The 24,874-nt window shown below is 46.6% G+C and overlaps 1 protein-coding gene across 1 annotated transcript in view; it reads right to left on the bottom strand.

Annotated features, from left to right (window-relative positions):
• EVC2 (EvC ciliary complex subunit 2) overlaps positions 1-24,874 on the bottom strand; it is a 223,451-nt gene that overhangs the window by 145,244 nt on the left and 53,333 nt on the right. Inside the window, exons 8-10 of the mRNA XM_075346882.1 lie at positions 18,169-18,291; positions 14,052-14,200; positions 8,436-8,760 (exon numbers count right to left, since the gene is read on the bottom strand). Of these exons, the coding sequence (XP_075202997.1) occupies positions 8,436-8,760; positions 14,052-14,200; positions 18,169-18,291 (597 nt within the window). The remainder of the gene's footprint in view (positions 1-8,435; positions 8,761-14,051; positions 14,201-18,168; positions 18,292-24,874) is intronic.

Here is a 24,874-nt window from a genome sequence, read left to right as displayed (position 1 = left end):
AAACATGATGATACCAATTATGCTCAGAATTGGGGGGGATTTCACTTTTTTTGCATTTTTTTTATTATTTTTCCTTAGTTTCTAGATTATATTTGAGTCGCCTTGAAAGTGCAATTGTTTGTTTGCTTACTTTATATACTGTATTGCCGTATATAGACAAGAAGGGAATTTTGTTACTTACCGTAAATTCCTTTTCTTCTAGCTCTTATTGGGAGACCCAGACGATTGGGGTATAGCTACTGCCCTCTGGAGGCCACACAAAGCACTACATTAAAAGTGCAAGGCCCCTCCCCCTCTGGCTATACCCCCCCGTGGTATCACGGGTTCTCCAGTTTTAGTGCCAAAGCAAGAAGGAGGAAGCCAATAACTGTTTTAAACAAATTAACTCCGAATAACATCGGAGAACTGAAAAACCGTTCAACATGAACAACATGTGTACCCGCAAACAACAAAAAAACATCCCGAAGGACAACAGGGCGGGTGCTGGGTCTCCCAATAAGAGCTAGAAGAAAAGGAATTTACGGTAAGTAACAAAATTCCCTTCTTCTTCAGCGCTCTATTGGGAGACCCAGACGATTGGGACGTCCAAAAGCTGTCCCTGGGTGGGTAAATAAATACCTCATGTTAGAGCTGCAAAACAGCCCTCCCCTACGGGGGTGTCACTGCCGCCTGCAGGACTCTTCTACCTAAGCTGGCATCCGCCGAAGCATAGGTATGCACCTGATAATGCTTGGTGAAAGTGTGCAGACTGGACCAGGTAGCTGCCTGGCACACCTGTTGAGCCGAAGCCTGGTGACGTAATGCCCAGGACGCACCCACGGCTCTGGTTGAGTGGGCTTTTAGCCCTGAAGGAACCGGAAGCCCCGCAGAACGGTAGGCTTCAAGAATTGGTTCTTTGATCCATCGAGCCAGGGTGGCTTTAGAAGCCTGCAACCCCTTGCGCGGACCAGCGACAAGGACAAAAAGTGCATCGGAACGGCGTATGGGCGCCGTGCGGGAAATGTAGATTCTGAGTGCTCTCACCAGATCTAGCAAACGTAAGTCCTTTTCATACCGGTGAACCGGATGAGGGCAAAAAGAAGGCAAGGAAATATCCTGATTAAGATGAAAAGAGGATACGACCTTAGGAAGAAACTCCGGAATGGGGCGCAGCACAACCTTGTCCTGGTGGAACACCAGGAAGGGAGCCTTGGATGACAGAGCTGCCAGCTCAGACACTCGCCGAAGCGATGTGATGGCAACAAGAAACGCCACTTTCTGCGACAGCCGAGAAAAGGAAACTTCCTTCAGAGGCTCGAAGGGCGGCTTCTGGAGAGCAACTAGTACCCTGTTCAGATCCCATGGATCTAACGGTCGCTTGTACGGGGGCACAATATGACAGACCCCCTGCAGGAACGTGCGCACCTTAGGAAGACGTGCTAGACGCTTCTGAAAAAACACGGATAGTGCCGAAACTTGCCCTTTAAGGGAGCTGAGCGACAAGCCCTTTTCTAACCCCGATTGCAGGAAAGAAAGAAACTTGGGTAATGCAAATGGCCAGGGAGACACTCCCTGGGCCGAGCACCAGGATAAGAAAATCTTCCACGTTCTGTGGTAGATCTTAGCAGAATTCGACTTTCTAGCTTGTCTCATTGTGGCAATCACTCCTTGAGATAATCCTGCAGATGCTAGGATCCAGGACTCAATGGCCACACAGTCAGGTTCAGGGCCGCAGAATTCTGATGGAAAAACGGCCCTTGGGACAGTAAGTCTGGTCGGTCTGGCAGTGACCACGGTCGACCGATCGTGAGATGCCACAGATCCGGATACCACGACCTCCTCGGCCAGTTTGGAGCGACGAGTATGATGCGGCTGCACTCGGATCTGATCTTGCGTAGCACTCTGGGCAAGAGCGCCAGAGGCGGAAACACGTAAGGGAGCTGAAACTGCGACCAATCTTGAACCAAGGCGTCTGCCGCCAGAGCTCTTTGATCGCGCGACCTCGCCATGAATGCCGGGACCTTGTTGTTGTGCCGGGATGCCATTAGGTCGACGTCCGGCACTCCCCAGCGGCGACAGATTTCCTGAAACACGTCCGGGTGAAGGGACCATTCCCCTGCGTCCATGCCCTGGCGACTGAGGAAGTCTGCTTCCCAGTTTTCTACGCCTGGGATGTGAACCGCGGATATGGTGGATGCTCTGTCCTCCACCCACATTAGAATGCGCCGGACTTCTTGGAAGGCTTGCCGACTGCGCGTCCCTCCTTGGTGGTTGATGTATGCCACCGCTGTGGAGTTGTCCGATTGGATTCGGATCTGCTTTCCTTCCAGCCACTGCTGGAAGGCCAGTAGGGCAAGATACACTGCTCTGATTTCCAGAACATTGATCTGAAGGGTGGACTCCTGCGGAGTCCACGTCCCCTGAGCCCTGTGGTGGAGAAACACTGCTCCCCACCCCGACAGACTCGCATCTGTCGTAACTACTGCCCAGGATGGGGGCAGGAAGGATCTTCCCTGAGATAATGAGGTGGGAAGGAGCCACCATTGTAGAGAGTCCTTGGCCGTCTGGGAAAGCGAGACTTTCCTGTCCAGGGACGTTGACTTCCCGTCCCATTGGCGGAGAATGTCCCATTGAAGTGGGCGCAGATGAAACTGCGCAAAGGGAACTGCTTCCATGGCTGCCACCATCTTCCCTAGGAAATGCATGAGGCGCCGCAAGGGATGCAACTGGCCCTGCAGAAGAGATTGCACCCCTGTCTGTAGTGACCGCTGCTTGTCCAGCGGAAGCTTCACTATCGCTGCTAGAGTATGAAACTCCATGCCAAGATACGTTAGTGACTGAGTCGGTGATAGGATCGACTTTGGAAAGTTGATGATCCATCCGAAAGACTGTAGAGTCTCCAGCGTAGCATTCAGGCTGTGCTGACATGCCTCCTGAGAGGGAGCTTTGACCAATAAGTCGTCTAGGTAAGGGATCACCGAGTGTCCCTGAGAGTGCAAGACTGCTACCACCGCCGCCATGACCTTGGTGAAGACCCGTGGGGCTGTCGCCAGACCAAATGGAAGAGCTACGAACTGAAAATGGTCGTCTCCTATCACAAAACGTAGAAAACGTTGATGTTCTGTAGCAATTGGCACGTGGAGATAAGCATCTTTGATGTCTATTGAGGCAAGGAAGTCTCCTCTGGACATTGAGGCAATGACAGAGCGGAGGGTTTCCATCCGGAACCTCCTGGCGTGCACATGTTTGTTGAGCCGTTTTAGGTCCAGAACAGGACGGAACGAGCCGTCCTTTTTTGGAACCACAAAGAGATTGGAGTAAAACCCTTGCCCTTGTTCCTGAGGAGGGACTGGGATAACCACTCCTTCCGCTTTTAGGGAATCCACCGCCTGCAGCAGAGCATCTGCTCGGTCTGGATGTGGGGAGGTTCTGAAGAACCGAGCTGGAGGACGAGAATTGAACTCGATTCTGTACCCGCGAGACAAAATGTCCGTCACCCACCGGTCTTTGACCTGTGACATCCAAATGCCGGAAAAGCGGGAGAGCCTGCCCCCGACCGGCGATGCGGAGGGGGGGGGCTGGAAGTCATGAGGTAGCCGCTTTGGAAGCGGTACCTCCATTTGCTTTCTTGGGGCGTGTGTGAGTCCGCCACGAATCTGAGTTTCTTTGCGTCCTCTGAGTCCCTTTGGACGAGGTAAATGGTGTCTTGCCCGAACCTCGAAAGGACTGAAACCTCTGCTGCCACTTTTTCTGCTGAGGTTTGGATGTTCTGGGTTGTGGTAAAGAGGAGTCTTTACCCTTAGACTGCTTAATGATATCAGGCAATGGCTCGCCAAACAGTCTATCTCTAGACAAAGGCAAACTGGTTAAACATTTTTTGGAACCAGCATCTGCTTTCCAGTCCTTTAACCACAAGGCTCTGCGCAAAACTACCGAATTGGCGGACGCCATTGAGGTGCGACTGGTAGATTCTAGGACCGCATTGATAGCGTAAGACGCAAACGCCGACATCTGCGTGGTAAGGTGCGCCACTTGCGGCACTGCTGGATGCATGATAGCATCCACTTTTGCTAAGCCAGCTGAAATAGCCTGGAGTGCCCATACGGCTGCGAATGCCGGAGCAAACGACGCGCCTATAGCTTCATAGACAGATTTTAACCAAAGGTCCATCTGTCTGTCATTGGCATCTTTAAGTGAAGCGCCATCCTCCACTGCAACTATGGATCTAGCTGCAAGTTTGGAAATCGGGGGGTCTACCTTTGGACACTGTGTCCAGCGCTTGACCACCTCAGGGGGGAAAGGGAAACGCGTATCTTTAGATCGTTTAGAGAAACGCCTTTCTGGGTGAGCGTCGTGCTTCTGGATTGATTCTCTGAAGTCAGAGTGATCTAACAAAGCACTCAATTTACGCTTGGGATAAAGGAAACGAAACTTTTCCTGCTCCGCAGCCGCCTCTTCTGCTGAAGGGGCTGGGGGAGAAATATCCAACAGCCTATTGATGGCTGAGATAAGGTCGTTTACCATGGCATCCCCATCCGGGGTATCCAGGTTGAGAGGGGTTCCAGGAGTGGATTCCTGATCACTCTCATCAGACACATCACAGGGAGACTGATTGCGCTGAGACCCTGAGCAGTGTGAAGACGTCGAGGGTCTTTCCCAGCGAGCTCGCTTAGGGTGGCTGGGGCCATCATCTGAGTCATAATCCTCGGCCTGTGAAGCCGGGGACCCCCCTGTGGGCTGGATACATTCCAAGTAAGGGGGACCTGAGGACAGAGGCCTCGCCGTGCCCAGAGACTGAGCCCCATGCATAGATTGCAAGGTCTCAAGGATTTTTGCCATAGATACAGACATATTATCTGCAAAAACTGCAAAGTCTGTCCCTGTCACCGGGGCAGAACTTACAAGCGTCTCAGCCTGGGTCGCTACCTCTCCTGACTCCGGCTGGCGAAGCAGCACCGGGTCGGAGCATTGCACACAATGGGGGTCATCGGAGCCTGCTGGTAGATTAGCCCCACATGCAGCACACGCAGTATACACAGCCCTTTTTGCCTTGGCCGCCTTGCGTTTTGAGGATGACATGTTGCTGCTTCCACAGAGCGATCTGGGATATGCAGCCAGAAGCGCACCTCACAGTGCAAGTAATACAATAACTATATATCTGTACCCAGTACACTGATACACAGTGAGGCACTAGAGGGACCAGCACAGAAAAATCGCTTACCGCCCGCTTAAAAAGCGGGTGTGTGGTCGCCAGATAGCCCCTAGTCCAGGTCTCCCAGAGCCTTGCGTCCTTCCTCCAGCCAGGCATGCATGTAATGGCTGCCGGCGTCTCGAGAGAGGAAGGGGGGCGGGCCCTGGGCGTTCCTGGCCAAGAGCGGGAAGCCTGCTTCCCTCTGTGCCAAGTGAGAGGGCTGGAGCATGTAAATCAGGCTCCAGCCCTCGTCGCTGCTTGCGAACAGCGTCTCTCCCCTACCCTGAATGACAGGGTGGGGGCGGGAACGAAACGGAGCTGCCGGCGTCCTAGGCCCAAAAAGCCGGGGACTAAATTTATAACCGCCGCCGCCGTAAAAGCGCGGACGGCGGATCCCCGGCGCACCACAAGTCACAGCAGCGCCGCCCGGTCCAGAGGGGGTCGGCGCTGCGTTCCCAAACACAAACAATCCCCCAGTAATCTGTAGGGACACCAACTCCACGTTGCGGTCCCCGGCGCACTACAACACCCAGCCAGCCCGGAGTGTGTCTGTGCCTGCCGGGGACACAGAGTACCTGTATGATGCAGGGCCTGTCCCTGATCGTACTCCTGCTCCGTCTCCATCAGGTTCTAATGGGTCTGTGGATGGAGCCCGGCATCAGAGCTGAGAGGCCGGCAGGATCCCACTTCCACAGAGCCCTACAAGGGGATGTGGAAGGAAAACAGCATGTCAGGCTCCAGCCCTGTACCAGCAATAGGTACCTCAACCTTACAACACCATCCAGGGGTGAGAAGGGAGCATGCTGGGGACACTATATGTGTCCTCTTTTCTTCCATCCGAAACAGTCAGCAGCTACTGCTGACTAAAATCTGTGGAGCTATGCATGGAATGTCTGACCTCCTTCGCACACAAAGCTAAAACTGGAGAACCCGTGATACCACGGGGGGGTATAGCCAGAGGGGGAGGGGCCTTGCACTTTTAATGTAGTGCTTTGTGTGGCCTCCAGAGGGCAGTAGCTATACCCCAATCGTCTGGGTCTCCCAATAGAGCGCTGAAGAAAGTGACATTCTCCTATGAAGCTCAATCCGAAGAGGAGAAATATGGCCGCCATGAGGACCTTCAGCAGCCCTACAGCCACCACGAAAACCCATCGGTTCCCCATGATCACATAGCGGATTGGTCAATGAGAGTGAAGGTGTGAGCACCCTGGCAAGTAGGCCATAATTGGTTAAACTGTAGCAATCGGAGCTAGTGTGCATTGCTGCCGATAGAGGGAGATGCTGGCAGTGAAACATGGCTGCCATCTGCCCAGTGTACAGCAGGATCCGCTCCCGATTTCTGTCTATAAACCTTGACGAAAACGTACCCAAAGATCGTGAAGGGGCTGAGGGTGTCAAGTACAGTAGAACCTTGGTTAATGAGAACAATCCGTTCTGGGACTGTGCTTGTTAACCAAGTGACTCGTCTAGCAAAGCAAAATTTCCCATTGGAAAACATTGCAATGCAGACAATTCATTCTACAACTTGTTAAATGTCCCATCCTGGTCCCCTGTTGTGCCATTCCACACACGCACAAACACGTACAAACACGCAGAAACACACAAACACACACACACAGTATGCTCGCCTTACCGTCCGTTCCATCGCCGGCCTCCTGGATCTTGCAGTTCGCCCGTACAGGATGTGTATGGGGTAACCATCGTGACCGATGCCGGAGCCTCGCTGCCAGAGCGCTGATGTTAAAGGCAGGAGCCGCTTGCCTCTGATTGGCCTGCGCGCTACCTTTGAGTAGCGGCTGACAGCGGACGTTCCTCCCTCGTCGCGATGGTTACTGATACACATCCTGTAGCGGCGAACCAGAAGGCCAGCGATGGAACGAAAGGTAAGATGAGCATAATATGTGCGTTTTTGTGTGTGTTTGTGCTGACTGTAATAGCGGGTCAGAGCGCGGTGGAAGTACGGAACCGGAAGTGTGTGCGGTGAGTATTTTGCTTGTACGGCAAAGCTTTCTCGTAAAGTGAGTTACAAATTTAAAGCAAGCTTTGCTCGTTAAGCAAAATACTCGTTAACCGAGGTTCCACTGTAGGTCCTTTTTTTTTATTTTACTTAAATGCATGTATTCATGGGTGTAGAATGAATTAACTTAGAATTCTTAAAGCGCACCAATCACCAGAATTTTCCTATATAACCTAAAGCCAGAGCTATACTGGCACTATCAGGCTGATTCTATACAGACCTTTAGTTGTCAGCTAGGATGTATAGGTTTTGAAACACAAGCAAGTAAAGCTTGTAAAATGAGCAGCTTTTTGAATGACAGCAGCTGCCGATCAGCTGATAGATGGGGGGGGGTATTCATAGTGATTCCCACCCCCTGCCTGTCCGTACTCCCCCTGTTATTTATTCTAATTCTATTATACAATTGTTTTACTATCTGACTAGAAGGACCTGTGCTGTCATACCCATGTGACCAGAAGGGGTGGGGCCTCAGCCAACATAGCTGATACCAGGAAGCAACATTATTTTTCTGTTGGCTAAAGCCCTGCCCCCTCCTGGTCACATGGGTATGACATCAGCACAGGAGCTTCTAGTCAGATAGTAAAACGATCCTATAATAGAATTAGCATAAATAACAGAGGGAGAATGGACAGGCAGGGGGGCGGGAATCACTATGAATACACCCCCCACCTATCAGCTGATTGGCAGCTGCTGTCATTCAAAAAGCTGCTCATTTTACGAACTTTACTTGCTTGTCTTTCAAAACCTAAACATCCGAGCCGACAACTAAAGGTATGTATAGAATCAGCCTGATAGCGCCAGTATAGCACTGGCTTCAGGTTATATAGGAAAATCCTGGTGATTGGTGCACTTTAAGTGAGCCCATTTTAATATGAGAGCTTCGTATCCTTCTTCACAGCTCCACTAAACTGATTTATGACCAAAAAAAATAAAATCAGCTCAACACCTGATTATAACTCAGGTGAGAGGAGCTAAGCAGAAAAAAGATAAATTACAAACTCTCCTGTAAGCACTAGCTCACTGACAGATACTCAGTTAACTCATTTTGCAACAACCAAAAAAAAAAAATTGCCTCTGATAAGTGTCCACATTTTTTAATTCTGCTTTTCCGCTACTTGCCCTTCCATTCTCCATTCTATAAAAACACACAATGTTTTGTTTTTATGACACTAAGTTCAAGAACTATTGCGAGAATTCACAAGAAGAGAAGAAAAAATATCCTTTAGATGTGTTAAAATAAGAACAAACCTTGTCCCCCGCATTCTTCAGGAACGCCTCGGTCTCTTCCGCGGCCTCCCTCTGCTTGCGGTCCTGAATGTCTATTTGTTTCTTTCGCTCCAAATTACATTCTGCCGTCAGGGCGACCAGCTTCCTCCGATGCTCCTCCTGCGCTCTCCTCTGAAGGTCGCTCCAGTGGCCACCTAAGATCATGTTCATTCTCTTCTCCTCCAGGGGCGAGAGGCTGCCGGCCTCCGTCAAATTTCTCAGCAGTATCCCGGTCACATCTTTGTAGAGTTGGACACGACAAGCTTCTAAGTAATCATCGGCTTGTGTCAGGTTACCGATCTCCGAGCTGGGAGCAAAAGAAAGAACGTAAATCACAGAGAAAAAAAACAATGTGTCAAATAAAATCAATATCTGGATGGATGTGATCATTAAAAAAAAGAATAAAAAGTACAACTGATAACAATTCCTAAACCAAAATGCCAATTTCAGATGTAGCAGAGCCCAAGTGCAGTTGCCTGCTTTTAGCTACATTGATATCAAAAGATAATGATTTGGAGTACAGATGATGGCAGTGATGGGTCAGCACATGTCACCTCTGAGTGTTGGGCTTATCAGAATATACTTATTTGGAGTACAGATGATGGCAGTAATAAGTGAGCACATGTCTCCTCCTCTGAGTGTTGTGCTTATCAGAACATATTTATTTGGAGTACAGATGATGGCAGTGATGGGACAGCACATGTCTCCTCCTCTGAGTGTTGTGCTTATCAGAACATACTTATTTGGAGTGCAGATGATAGCAGTGATGGGTGAGCACATCTCTCTGAGTGTTGTGCTTATTAGAAAATACTTATTTGGAGTACATATGATGGCAGTGATTGGTCAGTACATGTCTCCTTCTCTGAGTGTTGTGCTTATCAGAACATGCTCATTTGGAGTACAGATGATAGCAGTGATGGGTGAGCACGTCTTTTCCTCTGAGTGTTGTGCTTATCAGAACATACTCAATTGGAGTACATATGATGGCAGTGATGGGTCAGCACATGTCTCCTCCTCTGAGTGTTGTGCTTATCAGAACATGCTCATTTGGAGTACAGATGATGGCAGTGATGGGTGAGCACATGTTTCCGCCACTGAGTGTTGTGCTTATCAGAACAATCTCTTGCAACAGATTACCCCAGCTATTGAGACACAGTGACTGACCCATCACTGCCATCATCTGTACTCCAAATGTATGTTCTGATATCTATGCAGCCAATAGCAGGTGAACAGACATGTGAACAGGTTTGGAAACCATTTACATGCAGGTATGAATTGTTTGGCTGGAGAGGGAAGGGTTAAACACCGTTCTGCTTTGGTCGGGGTGACTTCAGTGTGATTAATTTCAACGCGTTTCAGAGACAGGGTGTCTCCTTCTTCAGGATAAAAGAAGGAGATATCCCATCTCCAAAACGCGTTGAAATTATCACACTGAAGTCACCCCGACTGTTTCATCCTTCCAAAGCAGAACGGTGTTTAACCCTTCCCTCTCAAGCCATCGTCTTTATCCGTATGTTGAATGAGCTGTGCACTCTGACTTCCTATCTCCAAGCTGTAAAGTTTTTCAATGGCGCTCGTTGGCTACTCCAATCTTTTATAGTGGCAGTGATACCACTGATTAGCTGCGCTAGACCATGTAAACTTATTGTTGGTAAAGGGCATTATGGCAAACCCTGTGCGGCAGAGGAATCGGATTAGTAAGCTCCCCTCAGGTGCCATAGATGGTCCATACATGTCCATTGGACTGGTCACACCTCATTTCCTTACAGGGGGAGGGGTGTATAAAGGTCATTTTAAACAGGGGTGGACATATCATTCGTGCAACCTGTGCGACTACTGGGGCCCAAGAGGTAAGCGGGCCTATTTCTACCTCTCAAACAGGTGGAATTGGGCATTTGATGAGATATTGAACCGCACAGGGCCCTTTTCTGTCTGTGTCCATCAGTGATTTTTTTTTATTTTAAACATCTTTTTTATTCAAATTTGTAAGCATAACAAAAAAATTTAAACAGTCAGTTCCATGGTCAAATAGTAAACATCAGCATACATGAGATTGATTTGTTCGTCAATGCAACTGTAAACCTTGCAAAGGAAGAAAAAATAAAAGGTAGTATCACAAACAAAGAATAAGAATGTGAGCGTGAGCCCTTCCACAATTATGATCTTGCTATGGTGTCGACTACTATCTCCATATGGTACATGCTAAGTGTCTAACGATGGTCCCAAATCCCCCAACGTCCCTCCCAGGTCTTCCAGACAATACCAGTCTGTATGGCGGAAAGGGCTAATTATTTTCAGGATTTCCTGAGGACTATAATGAAAACCAATTATTTTTTTCCACAGCGGAAAAACTTTTCCTGCTGACTTTTCTTTACTCCTTTCCGCATCTATCAGTTCCAGTCCCAATAGATGTTTCATTTGAGATATTATTGCTCCCATTGATGGAGTGTTTGGTTTAAGCCACTCACTAAACAAAGCCCGAAGAGCCACCACTAAAAATGCGTGGATGTTTCTAGGAATCTTTACTTTGACTACCATCCTCTGATATTCAGAGGCGGGGGGCGTAATTGGTGGAAGAGCAGAGCTTGTGGTGTTTGTGAAAGTTTCGTTCCCCAACATGCTTGAATCTGGTCCCTTACTCGCTTCCAATATGTTGTTACTTCTGTGCACTCCCGCACCCCATGCCACAGATTCATAACGGGCACCCCACACTTAGGACACGCTGTAATCCGGCCAGGGCAGCTATGGGACGGCGGGATGTTAAAGCCATACAGCGCTGTGTGCATGAGCTTGAAATAAGTCTCCCTCCATCTCTCACACAAGATGGATTTTCTCACCCGTTCCCATCTTGTAATATTGTCTTCGCTATCTCCTCATCTCCTGTCCACCTCTCCCATGTCCTGAACATTTTGCTCTGTTTTAATTTAACAAATTCAGTGATTTTAAAGGTGTGCTAGATTGCACAGAACATATCATTAGCACCGTAATTAGGAGGCACATAACATGCTAGCAATAGTTAATAATGGGAAACCCTTTTTCTTTAAGGACTTCAATTTGTTCCTATGAAAATTAAATATAGCATTGAACTGGGTGGTCACATATAGCAAAAACATTTCCCAACAGAATAACGAAAAATCGTATTGCTGGGGGTCGACGTGGGGGGTGGTGTCTTTTATATTGATAGCCTATCCTTAGGATAGGTCATCAATATTTGATAGGTGGGATATGGCGTACACCTCACACACTAATCAGCTGTTCCTGGTGCCAGGAGTGGTCAGTTGCACTGAGTTGCATCTCCATAAACTGCAAAGTGGTCGCGGCCGGGTACAGCACTTCTGCCCCCTATTAATTTGGTGCCGGGCGTCACCCCACCACCGATCAAATATTGATGACTTATCCTAAGGATATGCCATCAGTATAACGCTGGGGTCACACGGTCATTAATGCGAGTGAATCGAATGACACTCGGCTCCCGCTCTGCTGGACTGTAAGCCGAGTGTCATGCCACTGTGATCTGATCCTGCGATGACAGCACAGCCGCGGAGGAGAGGGAAGGATTAAATATTATTAATTAATTATTAATCTCCTTATCTCCTTCATTATCAGCTGATGTGATTCTCGCACTGCACTTGTGTTACACCGGTGTAATACGAGTGCAATGTGATGTTTCTCTCGCACCCATAGACTTGTATGGGTGCGAGTGAAAATGAATCTGATTCCACCCGCAGCATGCTGCAATAGTTTTCTCAGTCAGATTAGAGCTGAGAAAAAAAATCACTCATGGGAGCTGCCCCATAGAGTAATATGGGTCCGGGTTTAATGCAATTTTTTATCGCATTCTACTCGCTCCATTTTACTCGCCGTGTGTGCTCAGCCTAAAAGTCTCGGACAACCCCTTTAAAGCTTGCTCATTCTTAGCTTAGGAGTCCAGGGGGTGGTCCATGTGAGATTGACAGTTATCACTGTATGCGCGCTCCTAACTAAAATGCTGTAGGACTCCAAACTCTGAACAGAGGTTTAAACTCAATAAATAACAAGTTATACTGAATTTTTTCCCACAAAACTATATCAGCTCCTCCTGATCCATAACATGCTATTGTCAGGGGGTATATAGAGACAGGACAGAGACCCCTAGGCTGGCCCTAAGACTTGTGACCCTGCACTGTCCCTTATTTCGAAGGTAGGTTTGATGGTAAACAGGTTTGTGCCCCCAGCGTGACCCTGACCTCTGTCCAAGCCCTGATCTTACTCCCCCTTTTCCACACTCTTGGGGCGGGCTGGAAACACAAAAACAAAACCCCCAAAATAACATGTAAACTCGTACATACAGCACTCAAAATACGCAGGAGAGACAATATGTGTCCTGGGGGGCAAAGCAAAAGGCGAGGAAGTAATGCACAACAGGGGAACGCTCACACCACTCAGAAGCGCAACATGGATCACCATAAACAGGAAAATCACCAAGACCGGGATCACTGAAGCTATCATCGGCACCTCCTGTAAGGGGGCAGTGATTTAAATAGGGAAGTGAGAGATGGACTTGGCAAACAGCAACCTGAGCACCGAGGTCCTACTCAGCAGTCTGCAGGAATTAACTCCGGCAGAGCTCAAGACCAGTGAACCTGAACCAGCCGACGCCTGGCTCTGCCTGAACAATCCAGAAGCAGACGACACCCGGCTATGGCTGAACAATCGAGAACCAGACGACACCCGACTCTGGCTGAACAATCCAGAACCAGACGACACCCGGCTCTGGCTGAACAATCCATAACCAGACGACACCCGGCTCTGGCTGAACAATCCAGAACCAGATGACACCCGGCTCTGGCTGAACAATCCAGAACCAGACGACACCCGGCTCTGGCTGAACAATCCAGAACCAGACGACACCCGGCTTTGGCTAAACAATCCAGAAGCCTCAGGTTGCTCATCACAGTCAGTAGTGTGAACATAGTCTGACAACTCCGTGCCAGCAAGTATGTGCAGAGCAGAAACATTGCATGACAGCTATACTGTATATTCAATTTGACAGGTACCCTTTAAGGTCCAAAACAGGTGGGTATTTCACAGGAATGATTCTACTAAAACTGTTTCGGTAAACCCTAATAACATGCGAGTGACTACATTTTATACCATACATAATACATCAGGGACTTTTCGTGTGCGGAAATCCAGGTGCAACAGCAACCTCTGCGCCCCCTATAGCTACGCCAATGACATCACCGAGTGCGGCCCACCCCAGCTATCGTACTGTTCTGAAAATAGAGAACAGAGCTGCCGTGCTATTAGTTTCCTCTCTGAGGACAGAAGGCAGATGGAGGCATTAAACAGGTGCTCCAACACTTCAAGGCACGGCAGCTCATAAACCAAAAAAGTCCAATCATTCTGCACAGTTCTGTCCTTTGTGCGCTCCTGCAGTGAGAAAGGAAAGGTTTTTTGGCTTTTTTTTGCATTGCAAAATCCCTAAAATTAATTTATTTGATGATCCGTGAGTTTCATTATTGATAAAAAAAACTCCTCCACCCCACGAGGGCTAATTAGACTGGTGAAATCTGTATTCTTTGCTGCATAATGAAAGGCAGCACAGCAAACACTCACTCCTCCAAGGCTTGCAGCATGTTCTCTGCCTCTTCAAAGCACATTATGTCAATCAAGCGGTCAAATCCAGTCAAGTCTTCTGTAACGCCATCGGACGCTTTGGCCGGGGATTCTCTTTTTTTCACGCTGGTAATTTGATTTGATTTTCCCTGGTATCGAGAGATAAAGCACAAGATTAACGCTGACGGTAACTCCGATTGTGCTACGAAACGTTTTATACTGCGCTTTGTCAATCTAATAGGCGCCTTATCACATCAAAATGGCCATTACTGGATCTGCATGAAGCACACAAAAAATAAAAACCTGATAAAATCCCAGCGGTCGATGTTAAATATTATATACGGCTTGTGAAGAGTAAGAGATGAGTGGAGAAGCCGGAGGCAGAGGTACAAGGCAGGTTATATAACTTCCTGGGCTCCTTCCATTTTGGGAATACCCACAAAATAACTCAACATCTATATTTGTGGCTTTGATTCAAATAATGAATGCTATAAGAGAAAATAAGCTGTACTATTGGATCTCACTATACAATGTGTCCACCCATATCCTGTACACCGCCAGTAACTTGAGAACGGCGGCAGCTATAGGCATAGAAGTGGTGTCTAGGTATAGTAAAGTAGGCATGCGCTACGCAATGAAACCCCCCATTGCGCCATCTGGTGGAAAACAATAGAGTTAGCATTTTTATTTCGAAAATGGAACGAGAGAGAGAAAAAAAGTGAATTACAAAGTTATAGGGCATCATTAATTCAATACGAATCGACACCTTGCATACAGAAATACTATGATATGAAACCCATGACCCCCCCCACAAAACTGAATGCTGGTCACGCATATGACGCTCATTTAACTTTGATGCTCAAAGTGACCACCGTCAGCTGCAATGCACATCTGGACTCTGGACAGCATACTGTATCTTGCTGCACGTTGTGCGATATGGTAGCTGACACGTTTCCACAAGCATCTGTGATACGTCGTCGTAGGTCCTGCAATGTTGGTGGAGGGGTCGCATACACCTGCTGTTTGATGTGACCTCACAGAAAGAAGTCCAATGGGGTCAAGTCAGGTGAGTGTGGAGGCCACTCCATGCAGCCACCATACCCAATGACTTGTAGGAAGGTCTCCATGAGGTATCGCTACACGTCTGCAGCCTTGTGAGTTTTATACGTTCTAATCATAGCATTTCTGTATGCAAGGTGTCGATTCGTATTGAATTGATGATGCCCTACAACTTTGTAATTCACTTTTTTTCTCTATCTCGTTCCGTTTTTGAGATAAAAATGCTAACTCTGTTGTTTTCCACCAGGTGGCGCTGTAGGTGGTTACTTTACTATACGTAGACACCACTTCTATGCCTATAGCTGCCGCCGTTCTCAAGTTAATGGCGGTGGACAGGATATGGGTGGAAACACATAAAGCAGTCCTCCACCAAAATATATCGGTGCACCAAAAGAGGCTGCAGCTACAGGGGCACTTTGGTTGCGAGACCAAAGTTTAATAGGTGTTGCAATACAAGTGAATGGGGACCTCAAAGAAGTTACAAGAAGCCCAACCCCATCTGATTTTTTGTGACTTGATTGCCGCAGTTCCATGGGGATCGCAACAAGACCCCATTCACTTGTCTTGTGCTGCAATTAAGTAGAAACACCTAGCAAACTTTGTCTATGCGACAAGTGTTGTGGCTAAAGTCGCCCCAGCCACAAAGAGAAGCCATAAGAGGTTACTGAGCGGTATGGAGTACGATTTTTTAGGGATGAGGGAACCCTAACTGTAAAAATCAGGTTTCGTACCAGATACCAAGTGTCTGGGGCTCGGACTCGAATACGGACTTTTCATGGAAGTCAATGTCTGGGTTCAAATGCTGAATAAAGCTTGTTAAATGGCTACAGCACAGACAACATGTTTTTCGACATGAGGAAGATGCCTAGCTGCTGCTGGGAACAAATTCAATAAAGTGGTGTCCCCTCCTTATTTTGATAACACACGCAGGTAAAGCAGATGGCTGGGGGCTGATATTATCCGGCTGGGGAAGCTAATGGCTCATTGGCCCTTCTCAGCTTAAAAAAAAAGCAACCGCAGCCACTCCAGAAGTGGTGAATCCATTAGATGGGGGCTGGTATTCTCAAGGCTGGGGAGACCAGAGCTTATTTATCCCCCCAGCCTAAAAATAGCAGCCTGCAGCCACCCAGAATTGTCGCATTTATTAGATACAACAATCCCAGAACTTTACCCGGCTCTTCCCGATTGTACTAGTGCGGTGGCTATTGGGTTAATACTTTTGGGGCTGACTTATATACTGTTCAGGGTCCGGGATCAACTTCGAGTCAAGCCTGGGTAACGAAACAAACTTTTAACTAAAGTCCAGCTGAACCCACGGGTCCACTCATCCCTATGATTCCTCGGTGCCAATTTTTCCTGAAGCCGAACACTTGAGTAACCAATGATGGACAGTTTACTAATGGAGTGTAGGCAACATATCCCTAACAACCAGTCTGTCCTAAATTACCTAGATTTATAACAGAAAGCTGGGTTGACATTACAGAAGTAGACTCGCTCATCGGCTACCTATGCTATTCATGTGGTCCTGCTGTTCTCGTTCATTCACATATTTCCCTTCTCATATCTTTAAACTTGTCAAGAGTTGGATATTGACGAAAAAAGGGCCACTTAATATGGTGGTTATGGTGGTCTCCTAAAAAAAGCCACTCCTTGGCTAGGTCCTTCCCGGAGGGATATCTGGCTAAACTCCTAACAGAGGCTCCACGGACCTTTTTGATTTGCATTCTTCCCACGGGGCAATGCACCTAGGATTTCACTGTGTTGAGCGCCCTCGCTGGCTGCCGGCAGTGTTTTCTCTGGCTGGTCTCCCCCAGATCAGTGATTGTTTTGTCTTGCTGGTCTACTAGGCATTGCTCCCACTTGGCCAGATTCCTACTCCACACTGATGAGGGGCAATACCCCAAAACAGCTGTCTGTGGATGGATACCTGGCTTTGGTATTTCCCTTCTTATATCTTTAAACTCGTCAAGAGTTGGATATTGACTAAAAGGGCCACTTAATATGGTGGTTATGGTGGTCTCCTAAAAAGAGCCACTCCTTGGCTAGGTCCTTCCCAGAGGGATATCTGGCTATTTTCTGTATCGAGACTCCTAACAGAGGCTCCATGGGCCTTTTTGATTTGCATACTTCCCAGGGGGCAATACACCTAGGATTTCACTGTGTTGAGCGCCTTCGCTGGCTGCCGGCAGTGTTTTCTCTGGCTGGTCTCCCCGAGATCAGTGATTGTTTTGTCTTGCGTTCACTTACATAAACACCCATTAAGTTGGAGGTGGCTAATAAAAATAGCACTGGAGAGGACACATCTTATTAGTGGTGTTATTAGTAGAAAAATGCCTATGAGTACTGAAGTATTCCAACTTTTTGTAATTCTCATGGCAGCTTTGCTGTATAGAGTGGGACAGGATATTCATAGTTTTATGCTGCATTTACCCCCAATATGAATCATGTTGCCACAGATTACTTGACATATATATGAAGCTACAAAATTCGTGTCAGAAAACCCACGGACAGTTCCTTCATTGCAGAAGAGTGAATGTGGCTTCAAAGACAATATCTGATTTCCTATCTATATGCCCTAGAAGAAAAATGGAAGTCATTAAGGAGCGTCCCCCCAACACCTGTATGACAGAGAACGGAGAGTTGTCCTGTAATAGAGGCCACTCAGCCACATCGGCTGCTTGCCTTGGGCACCAGTAGTGGCAGTTCCTTTAAGGATAGCCTTTCCTACAGCACGCTAAGTCCTGAAGAGGCTTGCCTCTTAAATGACTTGGTGTATCTTTTACCATAATAAGAAATCTTTACCTGTTCTGCTAATATTTACGCCACTTTTTGGCACAAATGACAGTGTAATCGGGTTGGCTTTGGCTGGCCATCCCACTCCTGGTATCCTTGGCCATTTTAAATAAAATTGGCGGGCTGGCATATAAACACAAAAATACAAATTATACCAGTTTTCTGGTGTAAAAGCCTTGACGAATCCCAATAATATTTCTCATCTTTGCAATTTTAATTTAATAATAAAACAATATAAAACAAAATATGATAAAAAACCACTTACAGCCATACGGTGCCTCAACCACTTGGTGCGATAAAGAAGGAGGAAAACAGCGCACGTCAATAAGAATGATACGATGAAGGCAATGACAAATCCAGCTCCGTGTAGACCATTATCGGGCAACACCTGGAGAAATAATGGACAAGGTGGAACATTTTTTTATTGGCGTTACCATTAAGCAAAATTGGAAATAACAATACTCTGTATGGTACAGGTAGGAATTTGGAACGTGGTTCTGCAGTTAAAAGGTTATTCCCATCACCGATCCAAAGGCTCTCCCCATAGAGAAGAAATGGAGCAGTCGAGCGCATACTTCCCGTTTCAAAGCCCCATTTTTGGGAACGACGACCCTCGCCAATTTCCAAGTTCTCATTTGTCCTTTGGACCTTTAATGGAGAAGCTATTCACCTCATTCTAGGCCCCTTGCTACTGGGATATAGAAGACGCATTTCCAATACCACATAGGAGATCACCTCCACGGCATGATTGTTGGGGTGCGTTCGTTCAAGTCTATGTTGTTAAAGGGGTTATTTCTCTAACAATATTTATCACCTAGTCACATAATAGATGATAAATGTATGATTGCTGGGGATCCAAATTCTGGGACACCCACCAATTTCGAGAAAGGGCATTTCATGTCCCCAGTTTCAAAAGAGTGGTGGTCACAAAAATACACCATTGCTCCATTTATTGTCTATGCCTCTGGAGATAGCCGCATACAGAACTCGGCTATCATGGTTAGGCCAGGTTCATATGAGCATATGCAAAATCATTCGTTTTGCGCCCCCCATCCACATTGTCATCTATGGTCTTGGTCATTGTGTTGTCCATATGTTTCCCATTTTGCATATGGACGTTTAATTTGTTCGTCTAATGCCTTAAGTCACATAGAAAATTGGGGGCTAGATGTCACGGTCGTATCTCTGTTGTAGAGACTAGTGACAGGTTCTGGACCAGAGTCGCTTTGCTTTGAGACTCTGCAGAGTAAACATATTCCCTTTCCTTTGGGGAGGAGATTGTTAATGTCAGTATTCCTTGCCAGCAAGCACTCTCATTACCATCCCAGGTGTTTCCGGTTCAGACCACTCCCAGTCCCTATATATACACATTCTGCTCCCAGTAGAGGGTGCTGGTTAGTCTTACTCATTTGGATGCTTGGCCTGGAGGTGGAAGGAGCTGGTGGGGCCCTCTATGCAAGTTGCTGTGTAGGCTGCAATCTTGGTGCTGACTACAGCAGCCTGTTGTAGTATTTCCCCATCTGTCTTTCATTCGCTTGGTGTGTTATTAGTGCAGTGGTGGGGCTAGCGTCCCTCACCTGCCAACTCACTAGCCAGGGCTATTACAGGATCTGCCAGGGAATCAGGTATCCTGTTGGCCAATATGTGCAGAACCTATATACAGACTGGCTAGCAGTGAGTGAAGGAGGTTGTCCCATCTAGCCCCTCACTATCTTTAGGGCCCCTTGTTGTTAAAGTGTCCCCAGTGTACCCCTTGTGTTGTAGTGTGTTGCGTCATGCTTCAGTCTCACTTGTGTGACACTACATCTGCAGAGATAAAACTGTTTATAAACAAGGTTTTTCTACTTTATTATTAAAAATGCTAAAAAGTGTTATCTGCTTTGAAAAAATTACATATTTCATTAGAATGGTTATACAAACATTAGCGGACCCCTGCAAACACTCGTTTGTAGGACACAGGCTGATTTTCTTTCAGATTTTTCAAAGATTGAAAATAATATCCCATGTTAATTTGGGTGTTTAATCATAGGTCCTCAGATTGTTCTAAGTGAATGAAAACCTTTCAAACCCGTTCTCCTCACTGACAGCAGCGGGGTCTCTACGCAAAGCTCTGAGTTTGGAGTCTTTGGAAGTAAATAATAATCCAGTATATTGATCAACAGCAAACTGAGATCTTGCTAAAGATGAGTCGAAACACAAAATATACATGAAGAATCCCGTTACATTTCCATCCAGAGGCAGAAGAAAGAAGAATAAATTGAACACACTGTGTGTCTGTAAACACAAGGGTTGGGAAGATCTTCAAAGACGGCCACCTCGTGAGAAGTCCTGCCGAGCGCGCACTGATGGAAGCGCGCCTTGTGTGTGCCGAAGCTTTGAACAAATCTAGCGATAAATGTTTCATGACAAATCTAAAAAATTGGACATGTCTAGCATCTTCACACCTGGACACTTCATAATTAAACACAAGCCTGTTAATAATAAATGCTGGTATAATATGCCCCTTACCGAGGAAGCAACAGACATAACTGTTCCTTTATAGACAAAGGTTTTTAGACTGACACAAAGGTTGGGTTTTACAAAGTTGTCTGCTTCGATTTTTAACTCTAGAGTTATGAAGAGTGAGCAGATGAAATAGAAAATAGTCAATCCTTGTCATGAAAATTAACTTAATCACAGACAAGCTATTTCCTATGATTTTCAACCCTGATATAAAATGCCACCTGCTAACGTAATTTCAGTGCTCTTATTAGCTAGGGAGAAAGTGTTCATGAGGACAAGGCAGCTGATATCCCTTGGTCATGATGTTTTAATTGTAAAAGCAGACTGTGATGCTGGACACTACGAACAGTATGAATAGAAGGGTAGTCAGACAAACCAGGATCATAAGCCAGGAGGTTACGTATAAGTTTCAGGGAGCAGACAGATGTGGTCAGGAAGAGGTAAGAGGTCAGAAGCCGGGAGGTAATATATAAGGTTCAGGGAGCAGACAGAGATGTGGACAGGAAGAGTTCCAAGGTCAGAAGCCAGGAGGTAACGTATAAGTTTCAGGGAGCAGAGACATGGTCAGGAATCGATCAGAGGTCAGAAGCCGGGAGGTAATATATAAGGTTCAAGGAGCAGACAGACGTTGACAGGAAAAGTTCCAAGGTCAGAAGCCGGTTAGGTAACATATAAGGTTCAGGGAGCAGACAGAGACATGGTCAGGAAGCGATCCGAGGTCAGAAGCCGGGAGGTAACATATAAGGTTCAGGGAGCAGACAGAGACATGGTCAGGAAGCGATCCGAGGTCAGAAGCCGGGAGGTAATATATAAGGTTCAGGGAGCAGACAGGGACGTGGACAGGAAGAGGTCCAAGGTCAGAAGCTGGGAGGTAACATATAAGGTTCAGGGAGCAGACAGAGACGTGGTCAAGAAAAAGGTCCGAGGTTAGAGGCCAAGATCAGAACACTTACCCCAGACAGAAGCCAAGAGCACACTAAGCAAACAGGAAGTACAACTGGTGAAGTTCAGACAGCGCAAGCCCAGTAAAGAAACAAAGCAATCACCAGGAATGAGGCATCTGTGAAGGCATCTCCCAAAACCAGTTTGGACCCGAGTGCTGAAAGAACATCTGTCAGGAAGTGCAGAAGACACATAGCAGAGCATTTTCAAATGCAAAATGCTCCACACAGTGGAACAATGATACAGACTTTTTGCTTTAAAAGGGCTTGCAATCATTGCTTTTTTCTGTTATCCATGGTTACTTCCAAAGAAAAAAGTTCAGTCATCATCTTTTTTGGATCATAGGGCTTTACAGGCAAAACCATTGCTGCTTGCTGAATTGCCCTTAAATCAGCCATTTATCAGATCATCAAGGTCTTCAAATATAGAGGTTCGATTGCTGTGAAGAAAGCTTCAGGACTCTTAAGAAAATTTAGGAAGTGTCCATCTCCTAAAGAGGATTCATTTATGGGTTCCGTTCAACACCAATGCAGAGCTTGCTCAGGAATGGCAGCAGGCAGGTGTCAGTGAATCTGCATACACATTGAAAAAAACTTGTGGAGGCTGCCTGGTGTCAAGAAGGGAAGCAAATAAGCTACTTCATGAAAAAAATGTAAAGGACAGATTGACTCTGAAGGCACTACAGGGATTGGGGCAGTTATTTTTACTAATAAAGCCTGTCGCACGACATCAGATCCTGTTCAGATTGCGGATCCTGACACTCTGCCTGAGAGATTCGTTAGTGTCTGGGAGCAACGCAGGCAGACTCAGGCATCAACCTGCTGTGTGCTGATTCATAGGCAGGCTAGCAAGAGTTAATCTCTGCTAGTGTGATAGTTTGCCCTCTTTTTTCACCTATTGTGAGGGAGCCTATCACATCTTCTCCCCGCATATATATACTGGCTGGGTCCTTCCTCCTACGCCAGCTATAGCTTGTCTTAGTTGGTCTGGTGTGGTTCCCAGACTTTCTGGTGCTTGTAGTTCTAGTTGTTTTGTGTGGTTGTGGCGTTTACTCCAGTTGTCTTTTGTAATTTCCTTTCAGCTCTTGTTTTTCTCCTGAATCTCTTATTGTCCTATCCTATTTGTGCAGTGTGTTAAAGTTTTGGTTAAAAATTGCATAGTTTAGAATAGATTGTAGGGGTGCAAAACTGTTAGAAGGGAGGCCACAGAGTAGGAGGTTGCAATAATCCAGGCAGGAGATAATAAGGGCATGTACTAGGGTTTTTGCAGCTTCTTGGGAAAGGAATGTTCGGATCCGGGAAATATTTTTGAGTTGGAGGCAGAAGGAGGTGAAGACGGCTTGGATGTGGGGCTTGAAAGAGAGATCAAAGTCTAGGATTACTCCCAGGCAGTGAGCATGTGGGACCGGGGAGAGTGACTACTGGCTAACACGGTACAAAGATATATATTACCTGTATCAAAGTTTTGGTTGTCTTTTGTCTGTTTTGGTTGTCTTTTGTCTGTCTTCATCTGTGTTTAACATCACACTCCTGCCCCATCCTTCCCTAGTGGGAGGGGATGGGGGAAATCATACTAGATCTGGTCAGGAGCAGGAACAGAAACAGAACTCAGGCATCTCCATCATTAGGCGTATCCCTGGATAGGGAATAGGGAATAGGAATAGGGATAGTATATGGCCCCCTAGCATGAGGGACAGTATAAGGGCCCCTATCCCTCATTATCCAACAAGTCACCTTGTGACAAAGCCCCTTTAGACTGTTTGGGGCATCAGGAAGAATGCTTGTCTGGAGAATTAAAGGTGAGTGCTACCAAGAGTCATGTGTCATGCCAACAATAAAGTATCTTGAGAATATTCATCGTGGGATCTCGTGTGGATTACATCAGACCTGGGTGTTTGGGGGGTTAATAAATTGGAGAAATAGGGCATTTTTTCATCTTTTATTTCACATTTTTGTTTTTCGGTGTTTGTGTTTTTCTTTTCACTGTCAGGATTAGTAATGGGGGTGTCTCATAGACTCCTACCCATTACTTATCTAGGGCTTAGTGGCAGCTGTGAGCTGTTATTAACACATTTTATTATCCCGATTGCTACTGCACCAGGTGTTATGATTCAGGTACCGAGGAGGTTCAAAAAAATGCGGAAACCCAAAAAGTAACCAGAGTGGCTGGAACCTTAACGGACTGCAGACCTAATCCTGACACACAACTAGAAGTAGCCGTGGGACGAGTCTACGATGACCAATTCGTCTCGACACAGCCGGAGAACTAAAAATTCTTACAGATAGAAATATAAGAATAGCTAATCTGCCTCGGAGCAATCCCCAAAGATATAGATAGCCCCCCCATATGTAAAGACTACAGTGATATAGGAAAACACAATACAAAGCTAGAAAACAGATTCAGCAAAGATGAGGCCCAAACCATCTTTATAGGAAAGGAAAGAGCACTGTCTGCAGCTGTAAAAACCCTAAAAAATCTCAGCACGCCTGACATGGAAAAACCCTAAGACCACACAGCCTCTGCCCCACTATATCAGTACTCTGATGTTACTGGGATCCAAAAACACTAATATAGATGAGGGACTGAATTTAATACCAAGCATGATAAAACACAATACATTGCAGAATGATGGAGCTAAATATACAGACACTCCCAGCAGGGAATGATCCAATTCCACCAAGAAATCCACACAGGTAAAATAGGAATCAAGCAATAGTATCAAAACAGAAAAAACAATAAGAAAGTGGAAACAATGGAAGAATGGAACAATGGAAGCAGGGGTACAAAGACCAACTTATCTTGAGAGGAGTTCTGGTAGAGAGCAGGGCTGGTTTCAGAATGTCCTTAACACACAGGAAATGAATTGAGCACCAGCAAGTAACAGGAGAAAACTACTCAGTTATATAGTCCCAATCTGAAAGGCCTGATTGCCAGTCCTCCACAGGTGTGTGGCTCTTATTCCACAAGTCAATTGCACGGCTAGCACTGACCACAAGAGGGAGCCCCAAACTGGAAAATGTATTCTCAATAACCAGGGCAATCGGGATGAGACAGATAAAGTGCCGGTATTGATGCATCTAATGGATGCGACAATTCTAGGAGGCTGCAGGTTGATCTTTTTAGCTTGGGAATCCCAATAACCATTGGCCTTTCCAGCCTGAGAATACAAGCCCCCAGCTGTCGACTTTATCATGGCTAGGTATCAAAATAGGGGGCGACCGCACGTTATTTTTTAAAAATTATTTAAGTAATTAAAAAAAAAGCCGATTATTTTGATACACAGCCAAGACAATCATACAGTTGGGGGCTACAGCCTGTAGCCATATGCTTTATCTGCACTGGGTATCACAATATGTGGAGACCCTACGCCATTTTTTTAATATATTTACTATCACACAACTATAGGAACGCAGACAGTGTATGTGATTCCAAGCAATCACAGACACTGCCACACAGGGTGGGGGTGTGGTCTGACTGCAATCAATCACAGACGTCGAGACTGATGGCGGGCGGGTGAAGCAGTGAAT

The sequence above is a fragment of the Anomaloglossus baeobatrachus genome, chromosome 1, assembly GCF_048569485.1.
Source record: "Anomaloglossus baeobatrachus isolate aAnoBae1 chromosome 1, aAnoBae1.hap1, whole genome shotgun sequence".
Lineage (NCBI taxonomy): Eukaryota > Metazoa > Chordata > Amphibia > Anura > Aromobatidae > Anomaloglossus > Anomaloglossus baeobatrachus.
Note: the sequence above shows the minus strand (reverse complement) of the source record. Positions and strands in the feature narration are given on the sequence as shown.